The 13082-nt window shown below is 39.3% G+C and overlaps 1 protein-coding gene across 1 annotated transcript in view; it reads left to right on the top strand.

The window, feature by feature from the left end:
* The first annotated feature begins 4767 nt into the window (after positions 1-4767).
* The window catches only part of LOC149774840 (uncharacterized), a 75331-nt gene continuing 67016 nt past the window's right edge, over positions 4768-13082 (top strand). The window contains exon 1 of the mRNA XM_089944656.1: positions 4768-4981. Coding sequence (XP_089800782.1) covers positions 4768-4981 — 214 coding nt within the window. The remainder of the gene's footprint in view (positions 4982-13082) is intronic.

Below are 13082 nucleotides of genomic sequence, written 5' to 3'. Positions count from 1 at the left end.
CTGCAGAACCTGGGTTTGTTTATGTATGTCTCAAGGCGGTGGCGTGCCCCAGAGTGATCTAGTCTTATCATGGTTGAGAGTGGAGAATTTGATTCTAGTATCGCTGTATTGGTTTCCTGTCCTAAATGATTTTTGAGTTTATACGCCCTATTTATGGGGGTACCACTGTCTTTGAGTTTGGCAGTGAGGGTTTCATTGTTTATCCCTTTATTTTGTCCTGTGAGTTTTAGAACTGCTTTAAATGTGGGGGTGTTCGTGCGGGAGTATGTGGCTAAGTCATTTGTTCGTGTGTTATTGTTTATTGCCATGAGGGTCTGGTTGCTATTGTGTGTTTTGGTTATTATGTTCTTTGTCCCTATTTGTTTGTGTCTTTCGACGTTAACCCTAATGTTGTTAATAATTTCAATTTCTAGGAATTTGGCCATTTGACTGCGAGTGCTGCAGTGTACTATTATGTATCTTGTGTTTGGCCTAAATATTTTGAATTGTCCTTGATGAACCCTAAGGAGGGCCTGTGTGAGACTGTTAACAGTTAAGTTTATCAGTTTATTGGAGTTGCTACTGATATAAAGTGTGTGTTCTATGGGGTGGTATGAAAATTTGGCCTGTTTCTTTGGTTCTTTGGGGGGGGGGGTATGAGTTTGAATTATTTTGGGGGACAGGTTTGTTCTTGGTAAACATGGGTCCCTTCCCTTTACCCTTGCCATCCCACACGTTAGGTTTTGATTTAGTGGTTGGGTTAGCTTGTGTTTTGTTTCGGCTGCTGAGTAATTGTTCTTCAGTTAAGGGTTTTGATGGTCCAGGGGTCTGACTGTTAGGTTTTGATTTAGTGGTTGGGTTAGCTTGTGTTTTGTTTCGGCTGCTGAGTAATTGTTCTTCAGTTAAGGGTTTTGATGGTCCAGGGGTCTGACTGTTATATTTCGGTTTGTTGTTACTGATATGAATGGGTGGAGTTATCGTTACCATGGGCCCCATTTTGGGTGTAGTTTTTCCTTTGTTACATGAGTTGGGCCCTATTTTCGGTGGGTTTCTTATTATCATGGCTATATGTTTTTTTTCCGGGGATTGTGCAATGACCATGTATTTGGGGGTGGGTGGCTGGTCTTGTTTTTGGAGTGGCGATATTGGTGTTTCTATAGGTATTGTATCATCCAGGTCCTTGTTTGCCGATGGATCTAGTAAGTTTTTGAAACTTACAGTTGAGTTGATACTTAAGTCGGCTGCTGATATTTGAATTAGTTCATTTCTCTCAGGGGTGGTTAGATGCGGTGTTGTTAAATCTTTCCTTTCAGGAGTGGATGAGAAGTTGAGTTTCTTCTCGCAAAGTTCAAGGTGCTTGGAGTTTTCACTGAGATCCAATTTCCCCGTGATTATTTGCGGGTTTGGTGTCATAGGGGTGGGAGGTTTATGTGATTTCATTTCCTTTTCAAGCCTATCGTTTCTCAGAATTTGTTTTCTAGTGTTAAAGTTAAGTTTGTTTGTGATTGATTGAGACATTCCTACTTTGGTTTTGAATAAGGTTTAGGTTACTTATTGTTGTTAATAGTGGTTGTGGTTATGAAGAAACAATGAGAGATGAGATTCTGTTACGTTCCGTGAATCGGAAAATCTCACAGCGGTTAGCTTGTGCTTGTAATTTGTGAGATTCTGACCAGGCGTGGTATCAGTGTGTTTCCTAGTGCCTGTTTTCGGGAACAGTGCTAACAGCTAGAGTTGTTATTATAAGAAAAAGGTAGTGGTTAGTTGTGTAATTTGTCGAATTTATTCTCTATGATTGAAAATCACACAATGATATTTGGTGCTTGTATCATGTGTGGGTTCAATCCAGTCGGTTCTAGTATGTTTCTTAGAGACTGTTTAAGAGAATAGGCGGCAAATTGAGTAGATACGGAATTTAGTACAAGTAAGGTAAAATATATTATAGTGAGATGTAAACAGCATAGAGTTTTAATTGCCCGCAGGCTTAGTAATTTTCCTACCTTGTACTAAAGTACTTAGCTTTTATACGAGGTGGTATGATCCAAAATGGCTGCGTGGCGGGCTGCTTGGCTGGATTTCCTTTGTCTGATATAGTACTCTCTTACTGCGTGTTCATATCGTTCCTTTGTGAGAGTTCCTTAGATCTGTGCACTTCCTTTGTTCACGGCTTGCCGGGTTGCTAATCGTTTCCTCTTCTTAGCATTATTTCTTTGCACAAGTTGTCCTGTTCCTTTTTTCTATATTAATTGGTGTTGGTGGTGGCCGCACTCAGTAGAAATTTTTAAAATTATACACCAAGCCGGTTTTAAACAGTAAACAAGTCAAGCAAATTCAGAGATAGTTTTCAAACTTGACGTTATAGTGAGAGTGTATGTGTTTGTGTGTGTGTGTGTGTGTGTGTGTGTGTGTTTGTAAGTGCTCACGTACGTTGGTGTGGATAGTAGATTAAAATCATGTTTTTTGGTGTTAGAGGTGTATATTTGGAGTTAGATTGGATTGCTTTGAGTATGTGGATAGTCTATTGAAGTGATTTATAAAAAATTTTAAAATAGTGATGGGTAGCATAAAAAAGTGAGTGAGTGTTTCTTTTAGGTCCGCGCGTTGTTTTTTGGTCATGATCTAGGTAAGATCAATTTTATGTTTTTAGGGGGATGTTTTCCATCACGTCCGCGCTTTCAGTATAAATTGAAACTCGCTCGGCAGTCTAGCTACCCTTGTTGATTGATCAACACCAGAAAAATGAACACCAGAATAGTGAAACTGTTAGAACTCCAGATGCACCTGGAATATGCCAGGCGCATAGTAAATGAACTATCAGCGGAGGCTATCGTAGAAGAAGCAAGAATAAAGAAGGAAGAGGAGGAGAGAAGAGAGAGGGAAGAAGAGGAAAAGAAAATAGAAGAGAGGATGTCGTACAATATTCCCGAGACAGAAGATTGGAGTGCTGAAGCGAATCATCCTCCCTCTGCGCTCCCCAGAAGAAAGGTGAAAGGAGACTGGGGAAGAAGATGCGTGTGTGGCGCCAGGCCAGGAAGGTGCAACCATTAGATAGGTGCATCTGGAGTTAAAAAAAACAGCCCTTTTAAGGGCTACCCAATACTCAAGAAAAGAAATAACTATTAATTTGCCAATGTGTGAATATAAACACTAACTCTTTTCAAAAAAATGTGAGTGAATGTGTGTTGGTGTGTTAGTGATTGTAAGAGCTCAGGTATGTTCGTGTGAATAGTAGATTATAGGTTTCTTAGCGTATGTGAAGAGTATAGTTAGGGTTTTATTATATGAAATGAGAAAGTAGGGGGATGTTTTCCTTCACGTCCGCGCGTTGTTAGGTCATGATCTAGGTAAGATCAATTTTATGTTTTTTAGGGGATGTTTTCCATCACGTCCGCGCTTTCATTATAAAACTAACAGTGTTGGTCATTGGAGCCCATTCTACGGAATAAGCAAACAAGAAGATGCCAGCAGCTTCAGCTTTATACAACGATCTTATGGGAAGTTGGTATTGGATGGTAGATGGATTGAGTGTAGCAGAAAGGGTTGAACAGGAATGGAGGTATGCAGTGACAAAAGACTTCGTCTCAAGACAAGTAACCAGCCTCCACTTATCCGTAAATATTGTAAAAGAAATGATAGAGGATGAGGAGAAGAGAATCAGAGGTTTAATTAACCCACCGTATGTGAAAGTGGGTAAGTTAAAAGAAGCAATAGATCATGTGACGAGTGCAAGGTGCTTTCTAGAAGACATTGTAGAATGGACAGATTGGTGTTTCGCGAAGTGGGGGTTAGAAAAACTTAAGAAAGCTGAAGAACCAATGAGGAATGTGCTGACCGAAGAGGTCAAGAAGATCAAAGAAAAGTGGTCAAAGGAAAGAAAAGAAGAAGAAAATAGAAAAAAAGGATGAACTAGAAAAACTGAACGCAAACTGGATGAAAATCCAAGAGAAGTTCCGGGCCATGGGCCACCCGGACTGGATGCCGGAAACAGAAAAGAAGAAGAAGAAAGGAATGATGGACAAAATAAGAGGATGGTGGAAGAAGTTAAGAAGTTAAAAGAAGAAGAAGAAAAACCCAAAGGCCCTTTTCAGGGCCCCCATATTTCTCGAAAAGAGATAGCCTTTCAATTGCCTACCCCTTTTTTATTTTTTATTTTTTTTTTGGAAAAAAAATCCCATGTTCAATTTCCCTTGACGCTATAAAGTCCCACCCTGTTTAAATTCCTTTGACGCTATACAGTCCCCTATTCCCATGTTCAAATCCCTTGACGCTCAACAGTCCCACTATTTTTCTCCATGTTAATTTCCCTTGACGCTATATGTTCCCACGATTTTTCTCCATGTTAAATTTCCCTTGACGCTATATGTTCCCAAGGGGGGTCTGTAATGCTAATTCCCATTGACGCTATAATATCCCCCTTAACTACTTATGTTGTATGCTGTATGTGTTATATATGTCTATGTCCCGCCAAGCTTTCTTGTTTTTTTTTCCCGTTGTTTGGTCCGATTGATGTCAACCCCTTGCTATATTGTTACCAATCTTCAGTACCGTGACGTCACCTTACCTGTTCCATTCCTATCAACCCAACTTTCCCTTGTCCGTAAACAGCCGCATATAAATCGTGTCCGTAAACGTGTCCAGGGTGATCTGAAAAACCTTGTCCGTAATCATGACCGGGAAGGGGGGGGGGGGGCGGGACTGTAATGTATTTTCCCATTGTCCGTAAAGTGTCCCACTATACTACTGAAGGAGTTTGAATGGGAAATGGAAAATGAGAAATTAAGATTAGAAATGAGGCGTTTAGAAACTGATTTAGAAACAGTAGAACATCAAGAAAACGCGACTGAACAAACATCTTCAATGCCATTTAAAGTAAAGCTGCAGACACATGACCATGAACGAAGACAAGATATTGTGACTTTCCTTGCAGAGTTTGAATCAATTGCAACACATGCTAAGTGGTCTGACGAGTTGAACGTATTACAGCTAAGAACTCTTTTGACAGGTGAGTCTAGATATGTTGCAACTCAAGCATGTGGCGATTACCTGGAACTCAGGAAAGGACTGATTGGTAGCTTTGGAAAGAGACCGCGTGAACATTTATCTGCGTTGGTGAGCATGAAGAAGGAAAGCACCGAGACGTATCGTGGTCTGATGGCCAGGACTGATCAGCACATAAAGCGTTTCTTGGATGATCGTGACCCAGTTATTTGTCTTCGTGAGGAATTTTTCTTGAAAGCCTTGCCACAAGATCAAGCACATTAGATTATGAGGAACAATGGCTCTAGTCCAGCTATAGAGGCTGCGGAGGATTATATTCACACCAATGTTCAACAGCAATGTCAGAAGAATAGGTTTCATCCGAACATAAATGTGAATAGTAACAAGATGAATATTTAGAACTTACAGAAGCAAGCGAAACTAACATCGACGAATGACCAGTCCAAACATAAGAATAGGCAGAGTTATCGATTCAAACAATGGGGACATATTGCAAAGTATTGTCCAACAGATGATACGAAACATCGTGGCAACCCAGCAACTTGTTTTGTTAGGCCATGTTTATGAAGGACACTGGCACTGATAATACCTTGATAAGAGATCTCGTTGACAAAAGTTGAAAGCTGGCGGTGCACAAAGTTACATTATACACTGCAGTAGGTCAGCCATTTACCGCACAGTTGGCTGTGGTAAATATCAACACTCCGCATTACAAGGGACTAGCGCAAGTGGGTCTTATTTCAAATTTAGCCGCTGAAGCCCTATTGGAGATGGATATACCAAGCAAGAAATGGTCATTTGTGTTACGAGGTCGATGGTAAAAGGACTCGACGATGAGAGGACTGTGGAAAATACTGGCCAATGTGAGAATGAAAATGAAGTTTTCAACAACAGCATTGAGACAGAAGATACTGATCAGCGTGATAACATTGAAGTTGACAAACTTCAGCAATGAATGCGGAAATGTTGTCGAAACTACAGATTGTGGATATTTCACTGCAAAGTATTAGAGAGAAGCCCGTTGCTACTCGAGAAGAGGCTGAGAAGGAGCCAGTGGCATTCTTCTGGGAGAATGATATTTTGCGGGGAAATAGCAATCTGGTGATGATTCACGTGGAGGGGAGCAAATTGTTGTACCAGCAGGATTAAAAAAAAATGGTAATGGAGCTTGACTCGATCGACCCCTTACAGGTCACATGGGTTCGGAGAAAACAAAAGAGAGGATTCTCCAATCGTTATTTTTGGCCTGAAATGTTTTCCAATGTAAAACGATATTGTAGATCGTGTCATGAATGTCAGATAACAGCAAAACGGACTGCAGGTGCGAAAGCACCAAATGGCTTGCCCACCGGAGATAACAGAACCGTTCTCAAAAATTGCAAACGATATTGTAGGACCGTTATCTAGAATGAAGTCTGGACACAAATACATTCTGACAGTGGTTGATGATGCAACGAGGTATCCCAAAGCCTTTCCTTTGAAGGATATGGATACAACGAATGTAGCTAGAGCACTGATTGACCTGTTTAGCCGTGTTGGTTGTCCAAGGGTCATATTAACAGACAAAGGGACCAACTTCACTAGCACCTTATTGAAACAGTTGCATGAACTAGTGGGTATCCGTGACGTTACAACAACGCCTTATCACCCACAAGCGAATGAAAAGGTTGAACGTTTTAACGGGACGTTGAAGTCAATGTTGCGGAAGTTCTGTACAGACAAAGAGATTGCATGGAATGAAATGTTACCATTTTTGTTGTTTGCATACAGCGAAGTCCCACATGAGGAAACTCGATTTGCACCCTTTGAGATGTTGTATGGTTGGCCAGTTAGGGGGCCAATGCAGACTTTGCAAGGCTTGTTTACGGAAGAGGAGATGTAAGGAAGTCAACCGTGGAGCATGTTGTAACAATGCGTGAGAAGTTGGCTGACATCGGGGCCCTTGTCAAAGATAATATGTTGGATCGCCAAAAGAAAATCAAGGTACTGTGTGATCGTCACACGAAAACACGATAATTTATTCCATGGGATGAAGTCCTTATTCTCTTGCCATCAAGTTCGGCCAAGATGAAGGCACAATGGCAGGGACCTTATCGTGTGGTCCGAAAGGTAAGCGATGTTAACTGCAAGGTATCTGTACCCGGTAGGGTAACCTATCATGTAAACTTAATGCGTGGATACAAGCGTGCTGTGCTGCTGAAAACGCAGGTAGACGAGAACGATGATGTGGATATTGATTTTCCTCCAAGAGCATGTGAAGTTGATGCTGGTGTTAAGCTGAGTGTCAACTTGTCGAAGGAGCAACAAGAGGATATTATAAATCTTTGCAACGAATTTTAGGATGTTCTAACAACAAGGCCTGGTCGAACAAACATATTAACTCACAGTATCTAGACAACTTCAGAGACACCAATAAAACAACAGCCATACATAATAACTTTCGCGCAACGGAAAGAGGTGAAAGCAATATTGGATGAAATGCTGGAGCAAGGCCTCATTCGGCCCTCAATCAGTCCATGGAGTTCGCCTTGTGTATTAGTTGACGAGAAAAATCGAACTCTTCGGCTATGTGTAGACTACCGTAAGCTTAATAATATCACCTTATTCGACGCGTATCCAGTCCCACGAATGGACGATATATTTGAGAACATTGGTTATGGACTAACTTGAGTCACATGGATCTAACTAAGGGTTAGTGGCAAGTTCCTCTAGCCAAAAAAATCGAGGTAAAAGTCTGCATTTGTGACTCTTTTTGGGCTCTATGAATTTAACGATATGCCCTTCTGTATGAAAACGGCACCCCTCAGTTTCGCCCGACTCCTCGACTCACTGGTGTCCGTACTAAATTATGTCTCAACATATTTTGACAAATGCATTGTGTCAAGCATAACTTGGTCAGAACATATAGAAAATCTGTATGCCTTGCTGCAACATATACGGGAATATGCCTTAAAATAAAGCCGTCAAAGTGCGAGTTTGGAGCAACTAAGATCAAATGCCTCGGCTATATCATTTGAGGAAGAAACATTAAGACAGACGACAACAAAATTAACGTAATGCTTGAGTTTCCATTATCCACAACGAAAAGGGAGTACGCTCATATCTTGGAATGGTTGGGTACTACAGAAAATTCATAAGAACTTTGCCGAAGTAGCAGTACCATTAACCTGCATGACACAGAAAGGAAGACCAAATATACGTGTATGGACTGAAGACGCCGTCCGATCCTTTAAAATGTTGAAGGATGCTCTTACTAAGACCCCAGTCCTTTCTTGCACCTGATTACAGCTTGGAATTCATTGTGCAAATGAATGCTAATGACACAGCAATTGGTGATGTGCTAACCCTAACAGTGGACGTCGAAGAACATGTGGTGGCCGGAAACTGCTTTCGTGAGAGCAGAAATATGCAGCTATCGCGAAGGAATGTCTTGCGATCGTATGGACGATTGATTTGTTAAGGTATTACCTGTCAGGGACAACATTTGAAATCGTGACTGACCATTGACATGGTTAAATCAAATGCAAAGCAAGAATCAGCGTCTACTTAGATGGTACTTGGCACTCCAGTTTTACAACTTCATTATAAAGCACTTGAGCGGCAAACAACATGGGGATGCAGATGGATTATCGCGCATGTAACTGAAGCATGTGGGAATTAAAGGACAAAAAAAAAAAAATACTGGCGTGCTTTGTACACTTCAAAGGCGATGAGAAACCTACTGGAATAGCTCATGATTCCCGGATATTCGAACATCGGTGTGTTCTGTTTTTGGAATAATACGGAATTTATGCAGATATAGACGGTAAACAATTTGTTGGATTTCCCTTATTCTGGATGGTCACTGATGGAAATCAAGACTCTTTGACAGAGGTTAATAGTAGTGACCCTACATTTGATGCATTTTATTAGTAACATAAGCTTTATTCAAGTTTTATAATGTTACTGATGTATCAAGCCAGCGATTTTTTTTATGATTATTGTATCGAAAACATAAAGTTTCTTTTTAAGAAGGGAGTTGTTATAAGCATGATTTCACCTTAAGTGTTTTATCATACTCTAGCTGTTAGCAGAGACAGTTGGCCAGAACATTAATCCCAACGTCATGGATATTTGATAGCAGAGACTGTCAACAGGTTATATTCTGTTGTTTACCTTCCCATGGCTAATTGAGCCTGGGGTAGTCATTCCTTTGGATAAGGTACAAATGTTAAATTAATTAAGATCCATTATCTCTAACCCCTACTAAAACAAGAGCAGAGTGGTAGTGCAGTCAGGTATGGCATTGGTACGGTAAGCAATGCTGTTTTTATAATTTTTTTGAAGATTTTAGCTATAATTTATATAACGTTGTAGGACCCTTACTTGGAGTTTATGTGTCCTTTGAACCCGAATGTAACATAGAGATACCACAGAAAATGACGTAAGTCTCAAATTTTGAAGCTCTAAAGTCACGGTCATTAACAGGTCACGAGATGGGCATATAATGTGCTCTGTGGTACTCTTGTTACTTAAAACATCAAGTTTTCGTCACATATCACTGCACGGTGTCATCTTTAAAACCAAAATTGTGGACTTTCAAAGGGTCACTCTACATACTTTTTTGCCATCTATACACATGACAATGATGTGAAAGTTTGGAGTGCTTTGAGTATATGCAATTTAGGCGCCTTTGTCAGGTAATTTGATTCCATTTTTGTACATGCACGTATGGCAGTTTGGGTTAATAATGCATAACAATGAATACAAAGGGAGAACATGCAGCAATGCCGCTTTTCTGAATATTCTGTATTAAAATAACTATCCATAAGTCTAATATGACGCAACGTTTTGAACTCTACGCAGCAACATATTTATGAAATAGGCTAAGAATACGAGGAGTGTTCCCTCTGCTAGGAGCTTCATAGAATGTAAGGCATTATACGTATAATATCATAAGTTATTAATGTATCATCGGTCCTGCATGAACTTACGAAGTGAAAGAAAGTTTACAAAAGTTATACATTCTCTACAATAGCCGGATGCATGGTGAACTAGGAACTATCTGATATGGGACCAACCGTTTATTTTGGCATGAGGGGTCACCTTGCACTATTCTTCAATCCAGAATTAATTGTTTCCTTGTCCATTAAATCAAGATAATGAATTATTTTCAACTAATATAATGGATTTAATAAGTTCCTTTCGAACTATTTGAGGGCTGTAGATTTGTAACTTTCGGAAGTAAAATATTCCTGTCCCCAACCGTACCCGTTCGCAGAATTAAATGGGCAGTCCCTGAATTTAATACAGCCAGGGAGAAAATGTCAAAACCCTTAAAATTATTATTATTTGTTTTAATGTTTAATTTCTATTTCAATTATAGCCAAGCAAGTGAGAGAGAGAGAGAGAGAGAGAGAGTACACTTTCAATTGGAAACACATTGAGATGACCCCTACAATCCCATTACAATGGAAATTATCTCCTGTATCCACTGCTATAAAACTGTGTGTAAAAGCGGCAGTGTACTTAAAGCAGAATACACGTCATGTATTAAAACTCTTTCAACCCTTCGTTATCAGAGGGGCTCGTACACACACACACACACACACACACACACACACACACACATATGGTTTGTAGGTGAGTATGTGAACTTAAGCAACGATACGAACCCCTGTGTTTGCGCAGTAAGTTACAGTTTTGATTTGTGTCGTGACAATATTATGCGTAGACATGCTTTTAGACCAGGAAGGCCCTATATACCTCGAAGATAAAACGCGATTTTCAGCCTGTTTTTTTTAGATGGAACACAAGCTTAATTTAATGTTCGATGGTCATAAACGAGAAAAGCGACTGTGTAAAGGAATTAATACCCTGCCTCCACCACCCGCCCTAAACAATTACTACCCTAACTCGTTCTCACCACATCCACAAGGAATTGCAATAGCTACTCATTCCCACCTAACACCCAAAATCACTGAGACTCCGTTTCTGAATTTATAATGTAGGATATATTGGAAATACTTTGACATGATGTTGTATTTTTTTTGTTGATTACTGTATTATGTCCGTTTTTTAATGAGGATCTCTGATCCTTTAAGTAACGAAATATAGATATACACACAAAAGAAAGAACGAAGGGTAGATTGACAGACAACATTGTTGTTGTTTAAACAACATTACCTCCTACAAATATAGCGAAATATTTCTGAATGTATTCAACCAGAAAATAAACATGTTTCATGATGCAATCTTCATTGTAATACACTATTTTAACCGCACATTTAAATAACATCGCGTATAAATGATATATGCATTACCCATGCGTCTATTTAAGATCACAGATTCAATCGATATTTCGGTATCACGAATTGAAAACAAAAGAACGCGCATTCCTGTTTTCTCGTAAACGTGATCATGTGTTTCAAACAACTATTCCGATAGGCCCTTCTAAAAACGCATCTAAAACAGTTGGGATCGCATAATAAAAGCCTCGAGAATGCGAATGCTAGATATGTTCGATAAGATATTGCTCTCTCGATCGATTGATGGATCGAGAGCGGCAGCTGAGTTCGTAAAGCGTCGGACTAGTAATCCAAGCGTATTGTGTTTGATATCTTTCAAATGTCAACCCTGGACGATTGGCTCAGGCATATACTTGAGAAAGATACTTAGGGTGCAAGGGGCAGTTTTTATGCACCAATTTAATGTGAAATTTACCTGACTAGTTGAAACATTCATACGAAATAAAATACACAAGTGAGGTCGAAATGATTTCACGCCCGAAAGTCACCTTTGACACAATGTGATGCTCACAGTACGAACACAAGCCATTTTCTCGGTGATAGTTCTGCAAAAGATTGTGTACTAAGCAGGTTGATGCAGTTATAGATAGTTGCCATTCAAGCCTTTTTTTAGATGCTCTACTTGCCCTGAACCCAGATGTTTGCCGGTGGCTCGTTCTTCTTCCTAGACGACTATTGGTATTTCATATATATACATAATTTCAGGAACAACATAAGCCCGAAACATTCAATTCATAAATATATCCATATATTTCATTATTAAAGAATAATAGCTGCAAAAGTCACACCATAGCCCTAAGAGGTTTAAAAGAGGTCAATTTACGACAGTATCCCCTGCCACCTAAGACCTGTTTTCTCGTCATGGTATAGCCACTACTGTGCTGAAGGTGCCATTAAAAAGACATACTCTCTCTCTCTCTCTCTCCTCTCTCTCTTTCACACACATACACACACACATTTTCATTGCAACAAAAAGCAAAAACATAAAACGATACAAATTGAAAAAAGTTTCTAAAAATTTCAAAATAAAAATAAATTTCCGTCAGATTGTAAAGTCAATTATAAAGTATTCATATACCTTATTAAATGGGCATTAAAATGAATCTCTTTATAATATAAAGAACGTACGGAGACAATTTAGTATGCAATTTTATTTTTTGTCTTATTCAGCTTTATTTTGGGGAAAAGAAAGATTTTGTTTGCTTTAAACTGGTCAATGGGAGATTGTATTATATGATGTTACGACTCTATGGTCGTACATTTAAGTAACAGAAAAGAAGCAAAACCAAAATGTTTTGTAAATCTTAACAAACATTTCAATTATCAAAGTTAGAAATGAAAAGCGTGAGCGTAACATTCAGTAGTATGAAGTGAATAAATCCTTATAAAGCTCTATGAAAGCCTAAATGAATGAAACGTGGTTTAAGCTGCTTGGTTTCAATTTTCTGAGGTGGCGTATCCATTCACCTTCGCTAGCAAAGGTTCCGATAACCCTATCTACACCTTGGCATATCGAGCAGATATTTCTGATCTCGGGTCTGTGAATTTCATTGGAAACGTTTCTAAAAAAATGGATTGCAACTGATTTTGGAGTTTTGAGAAGCAATATAAATTACACATTTGTTATATTGAAAGCTAAGATCAATTAAAATGTAAAGCGCGGAATTAAAGTGTCACTAATAATGTATAGGATATATTAATATTGACTACACCCCTTAATCCATGGGTAAATATTGAGTTACCTGATGATCCATGTTGTATTCATTTTACTGCAGATATCTTCCTCGTTCTCATTACCCACGCTATTGAGTGTCAGGT

Source organism: Sinohyriopsis cumingii, unplaced genomic scaffold (genome assembly GCF_028554795.1).
Source record: "Sinohyriopsis cumingii isolate HCF-2022 unplaced genomic scaffold, ASM2855479v2 utg000127l, whole genome shotgun sequence".
Lineage (NCBI taxonomy): Eukaryota > Metazoa > Mollusca > Bivalvia > Unionida > Unionidae > Sinohyriopsis > Sinohyriopsis cumingii.
The sequence above is the reverse complement of the archived record's forward strand: the minus strand, read 5'-3'. Positions and strand labels throughout refer to the sequence as shown.